The 16,009-nt window shown below is 33.1% G+C and overlaps 3 protein-coding genes across 3 annotated transcripts; all 3 read right to left on the reverse strand.

Annotated features, from left to right (window-relative positions):
• Window positions 1-769: 769 nt before the first annotated feature.
• LOC108833134 (probable F-box protein At5g47300) lies at window positions 770-1,900 on the reverse strand. Its single transcript, XM_056988670.1, has one exon. It carries the CDS (start codon window positions 1,898-1,900, stop codon window positions 770-772), a length of 1,131 nt encoding a protein of 376 aa, XP_056844650.1.
• A 659-nt stretch (window positions 1,901-2,559) lies between these two features.
• LOC108833135 (ammonium transporter 1 member 3) lies at window positions 2,560-4,258 on the reverse strand. Its single transcript, XM_018606570.2, has one exon. It carries the CDS (start codon window positions 4,221-4,223, stop codon window positions 2,748-2,750), a length of 1,476 nt encoding a protein of 491 aa, XP_018462072.2. The 5' UTR covers window positions 4,224-4,258; the 3' UTR covers window positions 2,560-2,747.
• A 9,312-nt stretch (window positions 4,259-13,570) lies between these two features.
• On the reverse strand, window positions 13,571-14,935 carry LOC130495897 (myb-related protein 305-like). Its single transcript, XM_056987484.1, has 2 exons — window positions 14,526-14,935; window positions 13,571-14,378 (listed from the first exon to the last, which is right to left on the reverse strand). The coding sequence occupies exons 1-2, from the start codon at window positions 14,804-14,806 to the stop codon at window positions 13,835-13,837; spliced, it is 825 nt and encodes a 274-aa protein (XP_056843464.1). The 5' UTR covers window positions 14,807-14,935; the 3' UTR covers window positions 13,571-13,834.
• Between the last annotated feature and the right edge of the window lie 1,074 nt (window positions 14,936-16,009).

Here is a 16,009-nt window from a genome sequence, read left to right on the forward strand (position 1 = left end):
TTAGTCAACGACAAAGCTTTGATTTGCTATTCTATTATTGAAGAAAATAAGTTCTGAAAACACTTAAGAGCTATTTCTAATTCGAAATATGCAGATACAAAAAAAAAGAGATTATTGATTGAGAATACAAAGAAACTGAACTAAATTAAGTGCGATCATAAACATGTATAGATTTTTATTTTGCATCAGTCGAAAATATCAATCCAAAAAACAAAGAATATGAAGTGATGAATATATTTTTTACAGAAAAAAATGAAGTGATGAGTATAAAACTATTTTTTTATCTTCTCTTTTACCTTGGGTGGCTTTCCATTTCATGCGTCCCTCTTTATGTGTCCGTTATATGTTCTCTTCTTCCTTTTTAGTCTGTAATTTCTATTTTATCTTCTAAATATGAATTCTTTTTGAAAAATGAATTTCTGGAGAAGAAATGAGAAAAAGCTGAGAGAATTAGACACCAAAAAAAATGTAGGAGAGAAGATGATCAAACAAAAAGAGTAAAAATTAATAAATGGAAGGTTATACGGAAGATACAACAGTTTTGAATCATGATCATTAATTTTAAACGATGTTGATGGCTTTTCTGAACGTGGTGTTGATAATCTGAATTTTTTTAGGGATTTAGTTATTGGATGTCGAGAAAATTTGGAATCTAAAATTATTTTTTTGTATTGATATTATTAATTTTTTAAAACATATTCCACATGTCAAATTTTGATTGCACAAGTGACTTGTGCTTTAGTATATTGGGATTTCTTGTGCCTATAGGTCACTGGATTTGAACCAAACTTGGAACATAACTAAACAAAAGTGGAAAACAAGACAACAATAGTTTAGATGCTCCGAAATCCACGTTTGTGATTTTATTATCCTCCCCAACAAGGTATACAAAGTCGTTGGACTTGGTCGTGTCTTGGATGTCCATCCATCTCTCACAGCACACGAGGACTTTCTTCTCCTCTTCCACCAATAAACTTGTTAGATGGCAAAATTCAACCTGAGGGGAATCCACTACTAATAGTTTGCTCCAGGACGCCACTTCGGTCTCATCATTTCTTACCCATACCTCTGTCTGTGATGTTTGTCTACGTCGTCGTAACACAGAAAGCTTCTGCTCTCCAACAAGAGAAAGAGATACATAATTATATGGATTGCGACACTGATAGGGAAGACAAAGACGTCGAAATCTCTCGGTTTGGTAGTCAAAACTGACTAAGAATATACCCTTGTCAAACTGGTTGATAAGATCCCCAGCAAACCAGTAAGTCTTTCCTCTCAAAGACACGCGGCACTCAGTGTCTAATAACTGACAGTCAATATTGACATCAAGAGTCCTCCATAAGGTAGACTTAATCTCAAAGATTTCAAATGTTTGATTGTTTATCTCACCACCGTCATAACGCTCGTGTCTCAGAATTTTGTAGCTAATATTGCCGCAGTTACTGTCTAGATAGGGTCCAAGACTATAGGTGTCGCTTTGCCTGTATGGATTTCTTGGTTGGATCCACTTGGTTTGGCCAGTCCAGGGGTTCCAAACCACGATTCTAGTCTCTTCTTTGATGGTACATAGCAACAAGCCATCACAATGAAAGACTTGAGATATATCGAGTATAGCTGAATTAGAAGAACACCTATCGAACAGGCTAAGCTCACCTTCAAACTCGGCAGATGGTATTCCACGGAGATGGACATTCAACGAAAAAATCCTAAACTCCTTGGTCAACATGAGAACAAAACTCTGCTTTTTGGCTTTCTCAAAGTGATTTCTTGCAAATCTACTGTCGTTGAATAAACGGTTCCAACGTTTGCAAGTACTTCGTAACCGTCTTAGAGATGTGGCCGGAACGCGACAGAGTATCTCCTCCTCTACCAAATCCCGTGGAAGTTGTGACATATTCATTGCCGCCGCTCAATGATGAATGGTGAATGGTGAATGGCGAATACAATTTTTATGGGGTATTTAATGTTTATGTAAAGGGAAACTCTTTCCATTTAGTTGTACAAAAGAAAAGAAAGGAAAACTGCAAATATCTTTTCTTTTTCTACACGGAATTCATCCATACTGCCTATTTATTTATTTATTTGGGAAGAATGATAAAATAATGGAAATTTAACATATAATGTATATATTTGATAAAATAGTACCCAGCTCTGCGATAGAAGTTACATATATTTGTTCTTTTGCCAGTTTTCTATTTGGAGAAAGCTCGTACATTGTGATCGGTGTATCTTGTTTTCATACATCTAGCATAAAAATTCATTTCCGTCTCGAGAGAACTTTGCCACTTAAAAATCCTTCCAAGGAATGATGAGAGAATCAGGTGTGGGGATGGATCTATTAAGCCAAGTCTTACAAACCATTGAAAGCAAGGGATCGTGAAGATTTTGATCGCCGACTCATCGCACTCGAGGAACACGATTCTATCTAAAATCAATCAAACTCGATATTTATAGGTACATAAAGTTACACAAGTTTCTTTAATATGACCGTGTACGAGAATGGTAGACATGCAACTATGTAATTAACGGAAAAACGATTTTCAAATATCAGAAACTATATATGACATGTAATTTTTGTCAACTGTCTTGCTTGAAACAAACATAACACAGAGATAGATTACACAATATCAAAACAAAGTTTGCATTTGAAACCATATAATATAACCCCATAAATACTGAAAAGATATAAATTATGAGAAGCTTGAAAATTAAAGCGAGAATGAGTAGCCGAGCGAGGGTAAAGGAGATCAAGGTTCAACTCTTTGGAGCTGAGTGGCTCTTGAAGACTCGTCGTCATTATCATAGTACATATAAGCAAAACCTCCGTGACGTGTCATATCCATACCGGCCATCTCATCCTTCTCCGAGATCCTAAGCAGGTCGAGCTTCTTGAGAATGAAGAAGAGTGTTCCCATGGTAGCACTAACCCATCCTGCAATCACAAGTATTTGAACTAACTGTGCTCCCAACAGCTTCCCTCCTCCGCCCAGAAAAAGTCCGTATGCCCTTCCAGGTGCCGCTCCATAGACCTCGTCAATATACTTCTCCTTTGCAAAAAGTCCCACGAATATTAGCCCCCACGCGCCGCATCCTCCGTGTAGTTGCGCCGCCTCGAGGGGATCATCGTATTGTACCATCTCTGCGAGCTTGTTGCATCCGATAAGGACGAGGGCAGCCACGAAACCACATACGATCGCAGCCCACGGCTCTACCACAGAGCAACCTCCAGTTATGGCTGCGAACCCACCAAGCAGCCCGTTGCACACATCAGTTACGTTCCAATGGCCAGATAGGAGACGTTTTCCAAAGAGTGTTGTTAGAGCCGCCGTGGATCCAGCAAGCGTGGTTGTAACCGCTGTCCTGCCTATTGCGCTCCATTGACCGTAGCTCGAACCAGACTCATAAGGAACGAGGATCTTGGCGAAGGAACCGGGGTTGAAACCATACCAACCGAACCAAAGGAGAAACGTCCCCAAGACAACAAGCGAAGCAGAGTGGCCACGTAGAGCAATAGCACGACCACTTTTCTCGAACCGTCCACGTCTAGGACCTTCGATAAGAGCACCCATTAATCCCGCTATGCCACCAACCATGTGAACGACACCGGAGCCAGCAAAATCTATGGCTCCGGTGCCAAACAAACGGTCTCCAGACGGACGGAAAGGACTAGCCCATCCGTCTGGTGACCAGAACCAATGAGAGACGACCGGATAAACAAATCCGGTTAAAAAAGAAGAGTATATCAAGTAAGCCACAAACTGAGTCCTCTCGGCGATGGAACCACTGGTGATTCCAGCGGCTGCTATTGCGAATGCCCACTGGTAAAGGAAGAAGGAGTAGTCGGAGGTGAGAGTTGGAAAGTCTTTAAGAGCAAAGTTGTGTCTCCCGATGAATCCTTCGGAAGATCCGCCAAAGGCAAAGGCGTAACCGAAAAGATAGTAGAAGAGTCCTCCTGCGGCAGCGTCAAGGACGTTCGTGAGCATGATGTTCATCGTATTCTTGGCCCTAACGGAGCCAGCACAGAGCATAGCGAAGCCGAGCTGCATGGAGAAGACGAGGTAAGCAGAGAAGAGAAGGTAGGTGTTGTCTATGGCAAAGGTTGCATCGGTGAATCTGTTGTTAACGGTGCCTAGTTGGCCGCAGATGTATTCCGCCGCTGCGGTGGCGTTGGGACCGAGCAGGGCGGAGAGGTCGGCAGCAGAGCAAGTTAGAGCTCCTGACATGTTGACAGGGTTTAGAAAGAGAGACACGGAGAAGAAAGGACGTCTCTTGTGTTTCTATTAAAAGGAGAGGAAGATGGGTTTATGGTTGACTTTTGATTCCGCGTTCACCAATTAAATTTGGAAGACATATTAATTATGTAATTATCTTTTAATTATTAGATTAAGGATAACACCAGCCAAAAAAATTTTGAACAACTTTTAATCTAAGATCCTTATCATATACGGTTTAGTGATAAGCATGTAGTTCTGAATACAGAAAAACAAGGGAATGTATATATTAAAATATTAATATATAAAATCACAAAGCTGGTTTTCTAGCTGTAACCAAGCGTCCCCGTTCAGAAAAAAATGTAAATAAAAATCCAGGGTCTTCTATAAATAAAAGAGGATTTGATTCTCTGACATACACCATAACTTTGATACATAAAATGAATGGAGGATGGTTAACGAGATAAATATGATTCGTTCAAGTGTAATGTACGTAAGAAATATGAGCATGACGTTAGAAGTATTCACCAAGAAAATCTCTATCTTGGTACATGTTGGTACAAATCTTTTAAAGCCAAACAAAATGTCTAAAAGGACAACACATTCTTTGCTCAAAAAAAAAAGAAAGGACAACACACTAGTATTTTTTAGCAAAACAACTTGTGTCAACTAGGAACTAGCTAGCAAACCAAAAATATCGAGTAGATTCATTATTTCTTGCTCTTTTGAGTTTAATGGAATTTTGTAATGATGGAGCTAATGTGCATGTCATTTTAAAATAAACTGCAAAAATACTTCGAATCAAGCACATTAGACCATATTCAATCACAAAATGATGGTGATGCACTTACAATGAATGACGAGGACACAAAGATGATTATGTAACCTTGGTAAATACTAATAAAGAAGGCATTGTTGAAATAACTAGAGCTTTAATGCTCAAGATTTGTATCCCATATTGAACAAGGTAATTGACATATGAATTTTCTTTTTGAAAGCTGCAATGTTATGAGAATGAAGAAATTCTATTCTACCACCACGTACCAAAAAAAAAATCTGGGAGCACGGAGAAGAGAAGAGTGGACAAAACAAAGGAGGACAAAACATGACAATGGAGCTCACTCCTATCACTATGACCCTACAATTAAGGTAGATAGATGTACAGCTAGGAATTTGAGTCATAACTCGGGGACACACTTTGCTTGAACCGCTGTAGGGCTGGTGCATGTCGACAGATGTGTACTATTTGAATTGCGGACGCTAGTGTGAGTTGATTCTCATTTACGTGGGGTGAGTGGGGCAGAAATGAACAAAGAAATTAGGGTTTATAGTTCTTATGTTTTAACCTACATATAACGTGTTCATCGTTGTTTCTGTCGATCTAGTATTTGTTTTTGTAATCGATTAAGTATCTTTAATAACTTTTGCCAAATAGATGGTATTCTACAAGTACGATAAATTCAGATTCAACATCGATGCAATAGTAATTTTTTTTTTTTTTGCTGGTTCAATTATTGTATTAACTTAAAACAAAGGTTAGAATACAAATACAATAATAGATTATGAAGAAAAACGATATAACTAAAAGTTAATATACATGCTGCGTTTACATGATGGTACAGTTTACACTACATTATCAAATCTAAAGTTTTCTCTATTCATATTCTACTCTTTTTAACCCTAATTTATACGATATTACGATCATAAAAAATATTATATAAACAATTATACAACTGATAATACTACATGATTTATGATTTATAAGAATCTAGATCTGACTGTGTCACTCAAACTGTCTATGAAAATTTCACCCGGATAAATTTTATTTAGACCATGTTAAAGATTTCTTGTAATCATTTCCTCCGTTAATCTTAACAATTGCTTAATAAATTCCATTTTTCAAAAGTATTTGAAATTTACACTTTATAGTATCAAAGCATTAATTAATCATTAGTCAAACAACTGGATTAAGGAAATTTGCACCTTCAAATCTTATTGTCCCGATAACATATTTTTTAGTAAGACTTCAATAACTTTTAAACAAATTTATTCATTCTATCGCTACCATATGGGATTTTCTCATACGGAAGATGATATATTTCTTGGTAGTAATCAGCAACCATACCTTCTTTTTTTTGATATGATGATAACCATCTTCCGAACTGGATTTCGCATAGACATCACATCCCCACAAGAAGCACATCAAAATAGTTTGACTTTGTATTGCTTGCGGACCTTTAAGAATCCCCTGGATTCTAACCATTAAAAACTATTTATTCCAGCTAAGTTTACACATTTAAGTAAAACTAGATTTTGACCCGCGCTTTTGAAGCGCGGGATATTTTACGATGAAAAATTTCACTAATAATTTAACAAATATTTTGGTTATTTTTAAAGAGTGTGTATTTAAAATATTTTTGCATTTAAATCAGTATTTTTAAATTCAACCCGATTGTGATTATACCGGTTAATCCGGAGATCTGACAATTCAATTTATGTTTTTAAAATATTCATATTAAAAAATCACTAAAACCCAAGCCTAACCGATTGAACTGATGGATGACCGATATGTAATCTAATTGGATTTAAATTGTAATAGTTTCATAATTTGTAATCTTATAATCGAAATTTTAAAGTTCACTATTTTGCAATTTATGAAATTATGACGTTTCTACAAAATTTAAAGAGAAAATGATAGATATAAAAATAACTAAGATTAATTATTGTATTATTTGGAAACATTGATAGTAGTATAAAAAATATATTGTTTGGAAACATTGATAGTAGTATAAATAAATAAGTATATTGTTTGGAAACATGGATAGTAGTGTAAAGAAAGGAACATTAGTGACTTAATGTATGTTTAACTATAAAGTATAAAGGTGTATTTAATTTAAAATTTACAAAATAAATGTTAGGTCCAACATAATGTTTTTATTTTAATAAGATAGATTAATTTAAAAACTTACAAAATAAATGTTAGGTCCAACAGAATGTTTCTATTTTAATAAGATAGATAGTCCATAACTCGAATATTCTTGAGAAACTTTCTAGGTTTCAAAGTTCAACGTATATACATTATTTTGTATATATTTTATATGTATACATAATATAATAAAACCTACGGAAATTATATTTTAAGGGTTTCATCCGTATTTAATGCTTCTTTCTACAACCACCCATTTCATTGTAATCAAAATAATTGTACAGTATAATTGAAAGTTTCGCATTTTTTTATAATTGAAAGGTACGTTTAATACGAAAATATATATGTATGGTCTGTCTAAATACAGTTTAACTAATATGGTAAGACAATTCTGGATGTATGAGGGATCATAATCGCATCAAATATCGTGATCACATTATCAATACAATAATACAATGAGACTGAATAAAAAGGAGAACTTTTTTGACAAATGGATTTTCTTACATATTTATAAATAAAATGACAAGAATTTGCAAATGTTTTTTTATAATAAAACGGACGGTACTGGTACAAGTACAACTCCTAAACCCGATAACAGGATCTGCCCAAACGGGTACAGCAGACCGACACGGGACTGCTAGAATTCAGCAAGATACAATATAACTTCTATAAATTAATAATATTGAGATTTTTTAAAATTTTATTAATTTATAGAGAGATTAATTTACAAAATGTTTCCTATTTAGATTTCTTTTCTATTTTTTGAGTATTTTTATTTATAAAACAAAAAAATATTTTATTTTAATGTATCATATATTATTTAATTTTTTAGAAATTTGACTTTCATATTGTTTTATTATCTTATTTGGTGTATATTTTTATGTTTCATAGAATTATCATGTAGTTTTTGATATAATTCTGTGAAATATTATCAAAATATATTGAAATGTTAAGAAAAACAAAGTTATTTTCATTGTGAATACAAAACTAACAATATAATGTTTAGTTTCTATTTATATAAAAAAATATATAGTTAGATTATTAATTTATGATTTTAAGGAGACTATATATTTACATGAAAGTTTTAAAATTATTATTATTTTATTATTTTATTGATTTATACGTATCATCTTTACACCGGTCCAATCCAAGTTGGGACCACCGAAATTTATTAATTTGTAGAGATTATTAATTTATCGAGCATTAATTTATAGATATTCTACTATAAGTTGATTTTTTTTGGTTTTTGTTTGCTTAGATGTCTAGTTTAAGAAAAATTGAATTAATAATATTGTTGAAGTAGATGATGTGCGGGTTCTGGTATATCCAATCGACTCTAATTTCTAACATAATTTTTTTTTCAATCTAAATTATTTAATTATTTCAAATATTATTTTAATCAGAAAATATTTTGATACTTGCAATATCTTTTATTTACTCTATCCCCAAACCACACAGATAAAAGAAATCATCATTATAATAATCTAACAAAGTTTTACTAAGTATATTAAAATATAATAAAATATAAATTTACAAAATAAAACAATAGTTACCAATTATAAGTGAAACCTATGAAAATAAACCATTCTTCATCAAATATAGTGTAGATGATTGAACATTTTTTTTCTTTTTTGATCCTATGAACATTATTTTAATTGCATTTTGCATGGATTTCCTCTTTATATTAGTTTATAGTGATACATATTAAAAAAATCTACTATATTTGAAACATATTTCTATTTAAAACCAATCTTATAAATTAAAATTAATAAATTATATGTCCAGTAAAAGATAACTTTTTTTAATTATAACAGCAATAAATTGTACTATTTGGGCTCATAGTTTTTGATAGGTAAGCTGATATTAATGAAACTCATATAGCACTATATAACTCTTCCGTAACAAAAAAATAAAAAAATCCTTTAAAAATAATAATAAATATTATATAATTTAATATTACTAAAGTAAGCATAATATAAACATAGCTATAAAATAATTGCTAAACTTTGATAATATCCGTTAATAATTATCGTGAATATAATGAAAGTATTATCATATAATCACTAATTTTTTTAAACTAAAAATTAAAAAATATTTTTTAAAATTAATAAGTTAACCTAACATCATGGAAAATATGACAAATAAACTTTCAAAAATTAATAAAAGCATGAAAAGTAAGCAAAATAAGCTAAAACTATGGGAACCACACATGTAAAATATTTTATTTACTCTATCACCAAGCCACTAATGTAAAAAAACATCATCATAATAAATCTAATAAAGTTTTACTAATACTTTAAAATAAAAAATAAATCTACAAAATAAAGCCATAATTACCAATTATGAGTGAAACCTACAAAAGTAAACCCCTCTTCATAAAATAATAGTATAGATGATTGAACATTTTTTTCTTTTTATGATTCCTAAGAATATTAGTTTTATTGCATTTTATATGAATTTTCTCTTTGTCTGAGTTTATAATGACACATATTAAAAAATATACTTTACTTAAAACATACTTTTGTTTAACTAAAACATTATAAACTAAAGTAATAAATTATACATGTCTAATAAAATATGATTTTTTAATTATAAATACAAGAGATTGTATTGTTTGGACTCATAGCTTTTGATTGGTAAGTTGATGTCAATGAAACTCATAGAACTATATAATTTTTCCATCACAGAAAAGAGAAGAAAGTTTTCTTTTAAAAATAATAAATAAGAAAAATATGATACAATTTAATTTTACTAAAGTAAACATAACATAGCTATAAAATAATTGCTAAACTTTGATAATATCCTTTAATAATTATCCTGAATATAGTGAAAAGTATTTATTAAATAATCACTAATTTTTTTTAAACTAATAATTCAAAAAATTATTTATTAAAACTAATGACTCAACTTAAAATCATGGACAATATGACAAATAGGCTTCAATAAAAGCATGAAAAGTATACAAAATAAGCTAAATTTTTGGAAAAATGACAAATAACCAAAATCACTTCTCAAATAATAGTATAGATAGATTAGTGTTAATAAATGTTGTTAAATTTTAAGGCGCTGAAACTAATCGACCCACTGCTTCTATATAAAAAATATTGTTTTTGGAGTCTTTCAAATATTAAATCAGAGGTGTCTCCGCGCTTCGCGCGTAATATTGTTTTATTGTTGTAAGTATAAATTTTTTGGACGATGTAATTATGTGGTCGTCTTTATCTGTTAAGAGCATTACTTGGTATTTTTATTGTATTATGTAGTAGTATGTGATAGATATAATGTCGTTTTTTCAATAATATGTTGTTATGTGTAAAGTAGTACTAACTAGTATTAAAGTAAGTCTCTGATATAAAGTATATTGAATTTCAATATCTTTGCATTTATGCATTGTTGATTTTTAGATTAATGGTTTCAGCATCAAATTGTATATTTTTTTAAACATTATTCTTTTAAGATGTTTTTGTCTTCTCCCTTTATTTTAACTTTGAGCCGTCACCATCTATGTATTTCATTTACTTTTTTGGTGTGCAGTGCTCCACACCACCTCCCAAAAAGAATCACCTCCTACTCTTGTTCTTCTTCGCCTTTCTCCTATGAGATTCTCTAGTATTTGTTGTAGATCAGGTTTATAAGTTCCCAGTAATGCGGCTGTTTCTCATGGTGTTGTAGGCTATTCTGGTCAATGTTTTTTGCTCCTCTTCTTCCTTAGATATTAGCTGATATTAGGAATTATATTTCCTTGGATTGGGTAAGAGTTTGGTCGTCTTTGATGTTGTCTTCCTCGTCGTTGGCTTGCGTCCATAGTCCCTGCTCGTCTTGGTTTTAAAGATCTGGTTTTTGGTGATTCGGCTTCTTAGCTCTCTTCCATAGCTCGAAGACGGCTCTACGGTTTACTGATTTCATTTCATCTCCCCCTCTCTCCATGTTCCCTTATCTCGTTGCAGCTTTCGTCGCTGCTCGCATGTCTGGTGACTTTCCATTTCGCCATGTATGCCATTCCAAGTTTGGATAGTGTTTTCTTCCGTGTATACGCTGTGGGCTTAGCAGATTGAGTTAGTGTTATTATGACATTTTTTTCTCTGCGATTGTAAAAGTTTTAGATTTAGATTATGTATTGTGATTTAGCTTATTCTTCTTGGTTTGGTTATTTTATGATTTTTAATAGTAAAATAAATATATAGTTTATAAATAAAATAATAGAAAATAGTAAGATACTAAAATAGTGAAAGTTTATGTTATTTTAGTTTGAATAAATTAAATATTTAAAATATATTTATATTATTTTACTTATTTCTTTATTTATCTTTAATTTTAATGACCAACAAAATAGATTATCAACCTTCATATAATAATAGTTAGTGTGAGAAAGATTAGATAGTATTAGAAAATGATGGACCAAATTACAGTAATCTAAAAGAAAAAAAATCTAAATTGCAAAAGGAAAGAAAACATAAGACACGTGTCGGTAAATCCCTCCCCCCCCTTCCACATGTCTTTTTTTTCTTTTGGCAAGAACGACTATTCTATTGTTCAAACTCGAGGTAGTCTGGGTAATTAGACCGGAATAGAACAACCAATTAAAAAAGCATTCTATGAAAAGACCTTGCACCTAGCTAAAGAGTCTGCAATCTAATTCTGCGCTCGTGGAATATGACTAATCTTGAAGTCCGGAAAACATATCTGAAAAATCTTTATCCTCTCCAATTATGTTGTGAAACTTAGCCAAGCATAAGGTTCCTTAATCATTGAGATCAAACCATTGCAGTCCGTTCCAAAGCTCTGGCATGTTGAATGTTGAAGCATACTATCTATCTCCCATCGCAGTGCTTCCACTTCTGAATGCAAGGTAGTCTCTCGCCTTATAAAATTTCATGTCCCCATAATCTGAACCTTCCCCAAGCTATCCATTTAAGCCCATCCACATCCGTTGAACTGTGTTGTGGATGTCAATGACCCATCTATCATGTAAATATTACTCAAACTTAAGATTTAAGGTTCCTCAATATTATTGTGGGGGTTGGTGGCGCCATCTCGTTTGCATCGAACCAAACTCGACATTCACTCTCTGCATAGCGACTAGCTCCGGATTATCGATGGATAAAGATCTCTGTCTAATTCCAGCTCAACAATTTTGTTTCTCTAGAAAAAATAATCCATATTAGCATAATGCTCGGAACCGAAAACATATTTAGGCTTGTTGGTGTTGCTGATAAAGACAAGGCTTGTACAACTGGCGGGCATTCAAAATTGGCACTGGCAGTAGTTGTCGATCTCATGTTGCACCGTATCAAATTCTTCTTTACCACACGACATGTTATCAGTTGCCAAATAAGATGACATATCTTCTGAGGTACATTTATCGTCTAAGCAAAGTCTTGAAGCTTAGTTATACCAGACTCCAATACTTTCTTTTCCTCCTCTGTCTTCAGTAGGTTCCAAGTTATCCAGTATCCTGATTTAACTGTATACTGGTCTTTTTTGGTGTAACTTCAACATAATGTATCCTGACGATGAGTTGAGCTTATGGCTAAACTTCTTATGAAAGTATATCTGCAGGGGCAATATAATTCTCCATTAACATAACATTCCATTCCTCCGCTGACTTTCATGTTCGGATGTAAAACTGGTATTAAAAGGCAAGCCATCGTAACTGGTATTGTAGGAATCCAAAAATCCTTCCACACCTTGACATCATATCCAGAATGAACGTTCTGTCACGTTACGTTCTGTCTGATCCCCAATAGTGATAACTTCCGTGCTCCTGAAATATTAGTACCCTTTTCGACATGTCATAAGAACATAAAATATCTACTATATATAGGTAGATGAATACGGTTGAACAAAGTCCAAACCCTAAACGTTTACAAAGTGACTGACTTCTCGAATGTAATACAAAGTGACTGACTTCTCGAATATAATTCTCCATTAACATAACATTCCATTCCTCCGCTGACTTTCATGTTCGGATGTAAACTGGTATTAAAAGGCAAGCCATCGTAACTGGTATTGTAGGAATCCAAAAATCCTTCCACACCTTGACATCATATCCAGAATGAACGTTCTGTCACGTTACGTTCTGTCTGATCCCCAATAGTGATAACTTCCGTGCTCCTGAAATATTAGTACCCTTTTCGACATGTCATAAGAACATAAAATATCTACTATATATAGGTAGATGAATACGGTTGAACAAAGTCCAAACCCTAAACGTTTACAAAGTGACTGACTTCTCGAATGTAATAAAAACGTCCATATCTCTTCTATTATTAGCTTTTTTTTTTAATTACCAGGAGGATCAGACTGAAGTCTTGTCTTTCGAACTGGGGACCTCTAACATAATGGTCATGGTCCTTTTCAGTTGAGCTAATGAACTCTATTATTATTAGCCTATTAAACTCTGCTCATCTCATCAAGAAGATATTTCTCCGCTAAAATTTGCAAGTAACAATACTTTTATTTGATCAGCTTAATAAGACCATTCTTCCATAGATGTTCTACTACATTACCCGTTAACTTGGCTTTGCCCAAATAACCTTCTTATAATATCAAAAACAACTGATAACGAAACTACTAATATATAGTAAACCCAAAATCAGAAAAGATAAAAACAAAACCAAACTCAAACTTGATCAAACTTGTCGGCCAAGTTTTATTTTTTTTCGTTTCCGGCAGGTAAGACACTTTGAAGGTCAAGTTAACAAAAGGGAATGGCCAAGTTCTGGAAACAGGGCTTCCTTGGGACACAAGCACCACTACTAAAGCTTCCTTGTCCTTCCAAATCCAGGTTCCATAAACCATCCCAAATCGCGTATTCTTCATGTACATTAGCCTCAGGTAATGGCGCTGGAACCACTGGGAAAAACCCATTACCATTTGAGTCATAACCAGAGCTTGTTCTTGATTGTGTGATATGATGAGGAACATAGAACGCACCGCCTTCACCACTACTACCGCTACTACTATTACTGAAGTTATTATCACCATTGTTGTGGTTGTTGTCTTCTTCTAGTAAAGACATGATCTTTTTCATGTCGATTTGGTTTAATTGGAGCAACTGTTGTTCTTGCTGCAACTCCATCTGTCTTTGCTGCTGAAACTGTTGCCTCTTCAAGATTCTGTTTTTCGTCTTCTCCGCATTGTTAGTTGGAGATTTTGTCTTCTTCTTGAAATGGGTTCTCCAATAGTTCTTGATCTCGTTGTCTGTTCTTCCCGGTAAACTACGAGCGATTGTTGACCACCTGAAATTACAAAATAATCAGAAAATGAACCATCGAAAAAAAAAAACACAAGCTACTTATTTGAGTAAGGCTACACACTTAATTATAACATCTTAAATGCAAATATAAAACAAACGCAAATAAAGAAGTAAAGTTTTAATTAATTACCTGTTTCCCCACTTAGCATGTAATTCTAGGATAATTTTTTCTTCATGAGGAGTGATTTGTCCTCTCTTGAGATCTGGTCTCAAGTAATTAACCCATCTTAACCTACAACTTTTACCATTTCTCTTCAACCCTGCGAGCCTCGCCACAGAGTTCCATCGGCCTTCACCGTGAAGCCGCACATAATCGATCAAAAGACGGTCTTCTTCGGCAGTCCAAGGCCCTTTTCTCCAACCTTCTTCTACTGTTCCCCATCCTGCTCCCATCACTCCCCACAAACTCATCCTTATATTTTATTTTTTTCCTTGAGCTAAAAAGAGAAGTAGTGTCTTAGATCTGTTTAGGTCTCTTTATCTTATGAAACCTAAGTGTTCCTCTGTTTTTGCTTTTCGTTAAGTTGTGTTCTGTTTTCTCTCTGCCCATTTCAGTATTTATATATGCACGCACTAGCTCTAAGTCCTTGGCTCCACCACCTAATATGTTTGTTTTCTATAGAGATAGAAACTACTGACGGGAAAAAGATCTTTTTACATTTTTAGAGTAATGTTCTTTCTAGAATCAAAATTATAAGGTTATATCACTATCAAAAACCAAGATTATATGGAAAACCAAATGTTAGCAAAAATAAAAGATTATATGGAAACCTACAATATATATATACATATATATACACTTTTCAATCTCAAATTACAAAATAGCTCTTCAAACTCGTAATTAGTAATAAGAAAAATAATCTTTTCAGCAAACGTTATCCAAAATAAAAAGGAATTATCATTTAAGGAAAAAAGGAATATTATTAGAAAGAAAGGTAAGAAAAGAAGGGTTAGAACTTGCAACTATGCAGAACTTGTGTGCTCTCTTTACCTCTTTTCACAGGTCGTTTTCATAAGACTCTCGTATATATCCTTTCGTCCGTCCATTCGAGTCTTCATCTCTCAATTCCAAAGGCATCAAGAGTTACTAAACTGCCCTTTCTGGTTGGTACATTGTGTTGGATATTTAAGTTAGGGATATAAATATAATCTAAATCGAACGGAAGTTAAGCCAGTCACTAAACCATAAATTAATGAAAATGAAAATTAAACCATAGATCGGATTTTTTTTTTTGTTAACCCTTCTTTTAGTAGTTTAAATGTTATACTTAGTCACCAAACTTCATTAATTTGTGAACACCAAAAAGGGTATTACAGGGCTATTAATTTAAACAATAGATCAATATTCATGCAGGATTAAAGATATAATGTTTAGGCATAAGGTAACATGGTCTAACGGAGCATCAAATCCAATAGAATAATCCTTATATGCTAAAGCTATTTCGAACTTATATCACGTCGCCAAGTATAATATGATTTAGGACTTAATGCAAAGATATTAATTATAGGTTAGTTTAAACTCCCTTAATTAATATTTTATTTAAAAGCACAACTAAAGTAAAAAAATTTGATGGTGCTTGATTATTTTAAGGTGATACACATAGTTGAACCACT

Source organism: Raphanus sativus, chromosome 6, assembly GCF_000801105.2.
Source record: "Raphanus sativus cultivar WK10039 chromosome 6, ASM80110v3, whole genome shotgun sequence".
Taxonomy (NCBI): domain Eukaryota; kingdom Viridiplantae; phylum Streptophyta; class Magnoliopsida; order Brassicales; family Brassicaceae; genus Raphanus; species Raphanus sativus.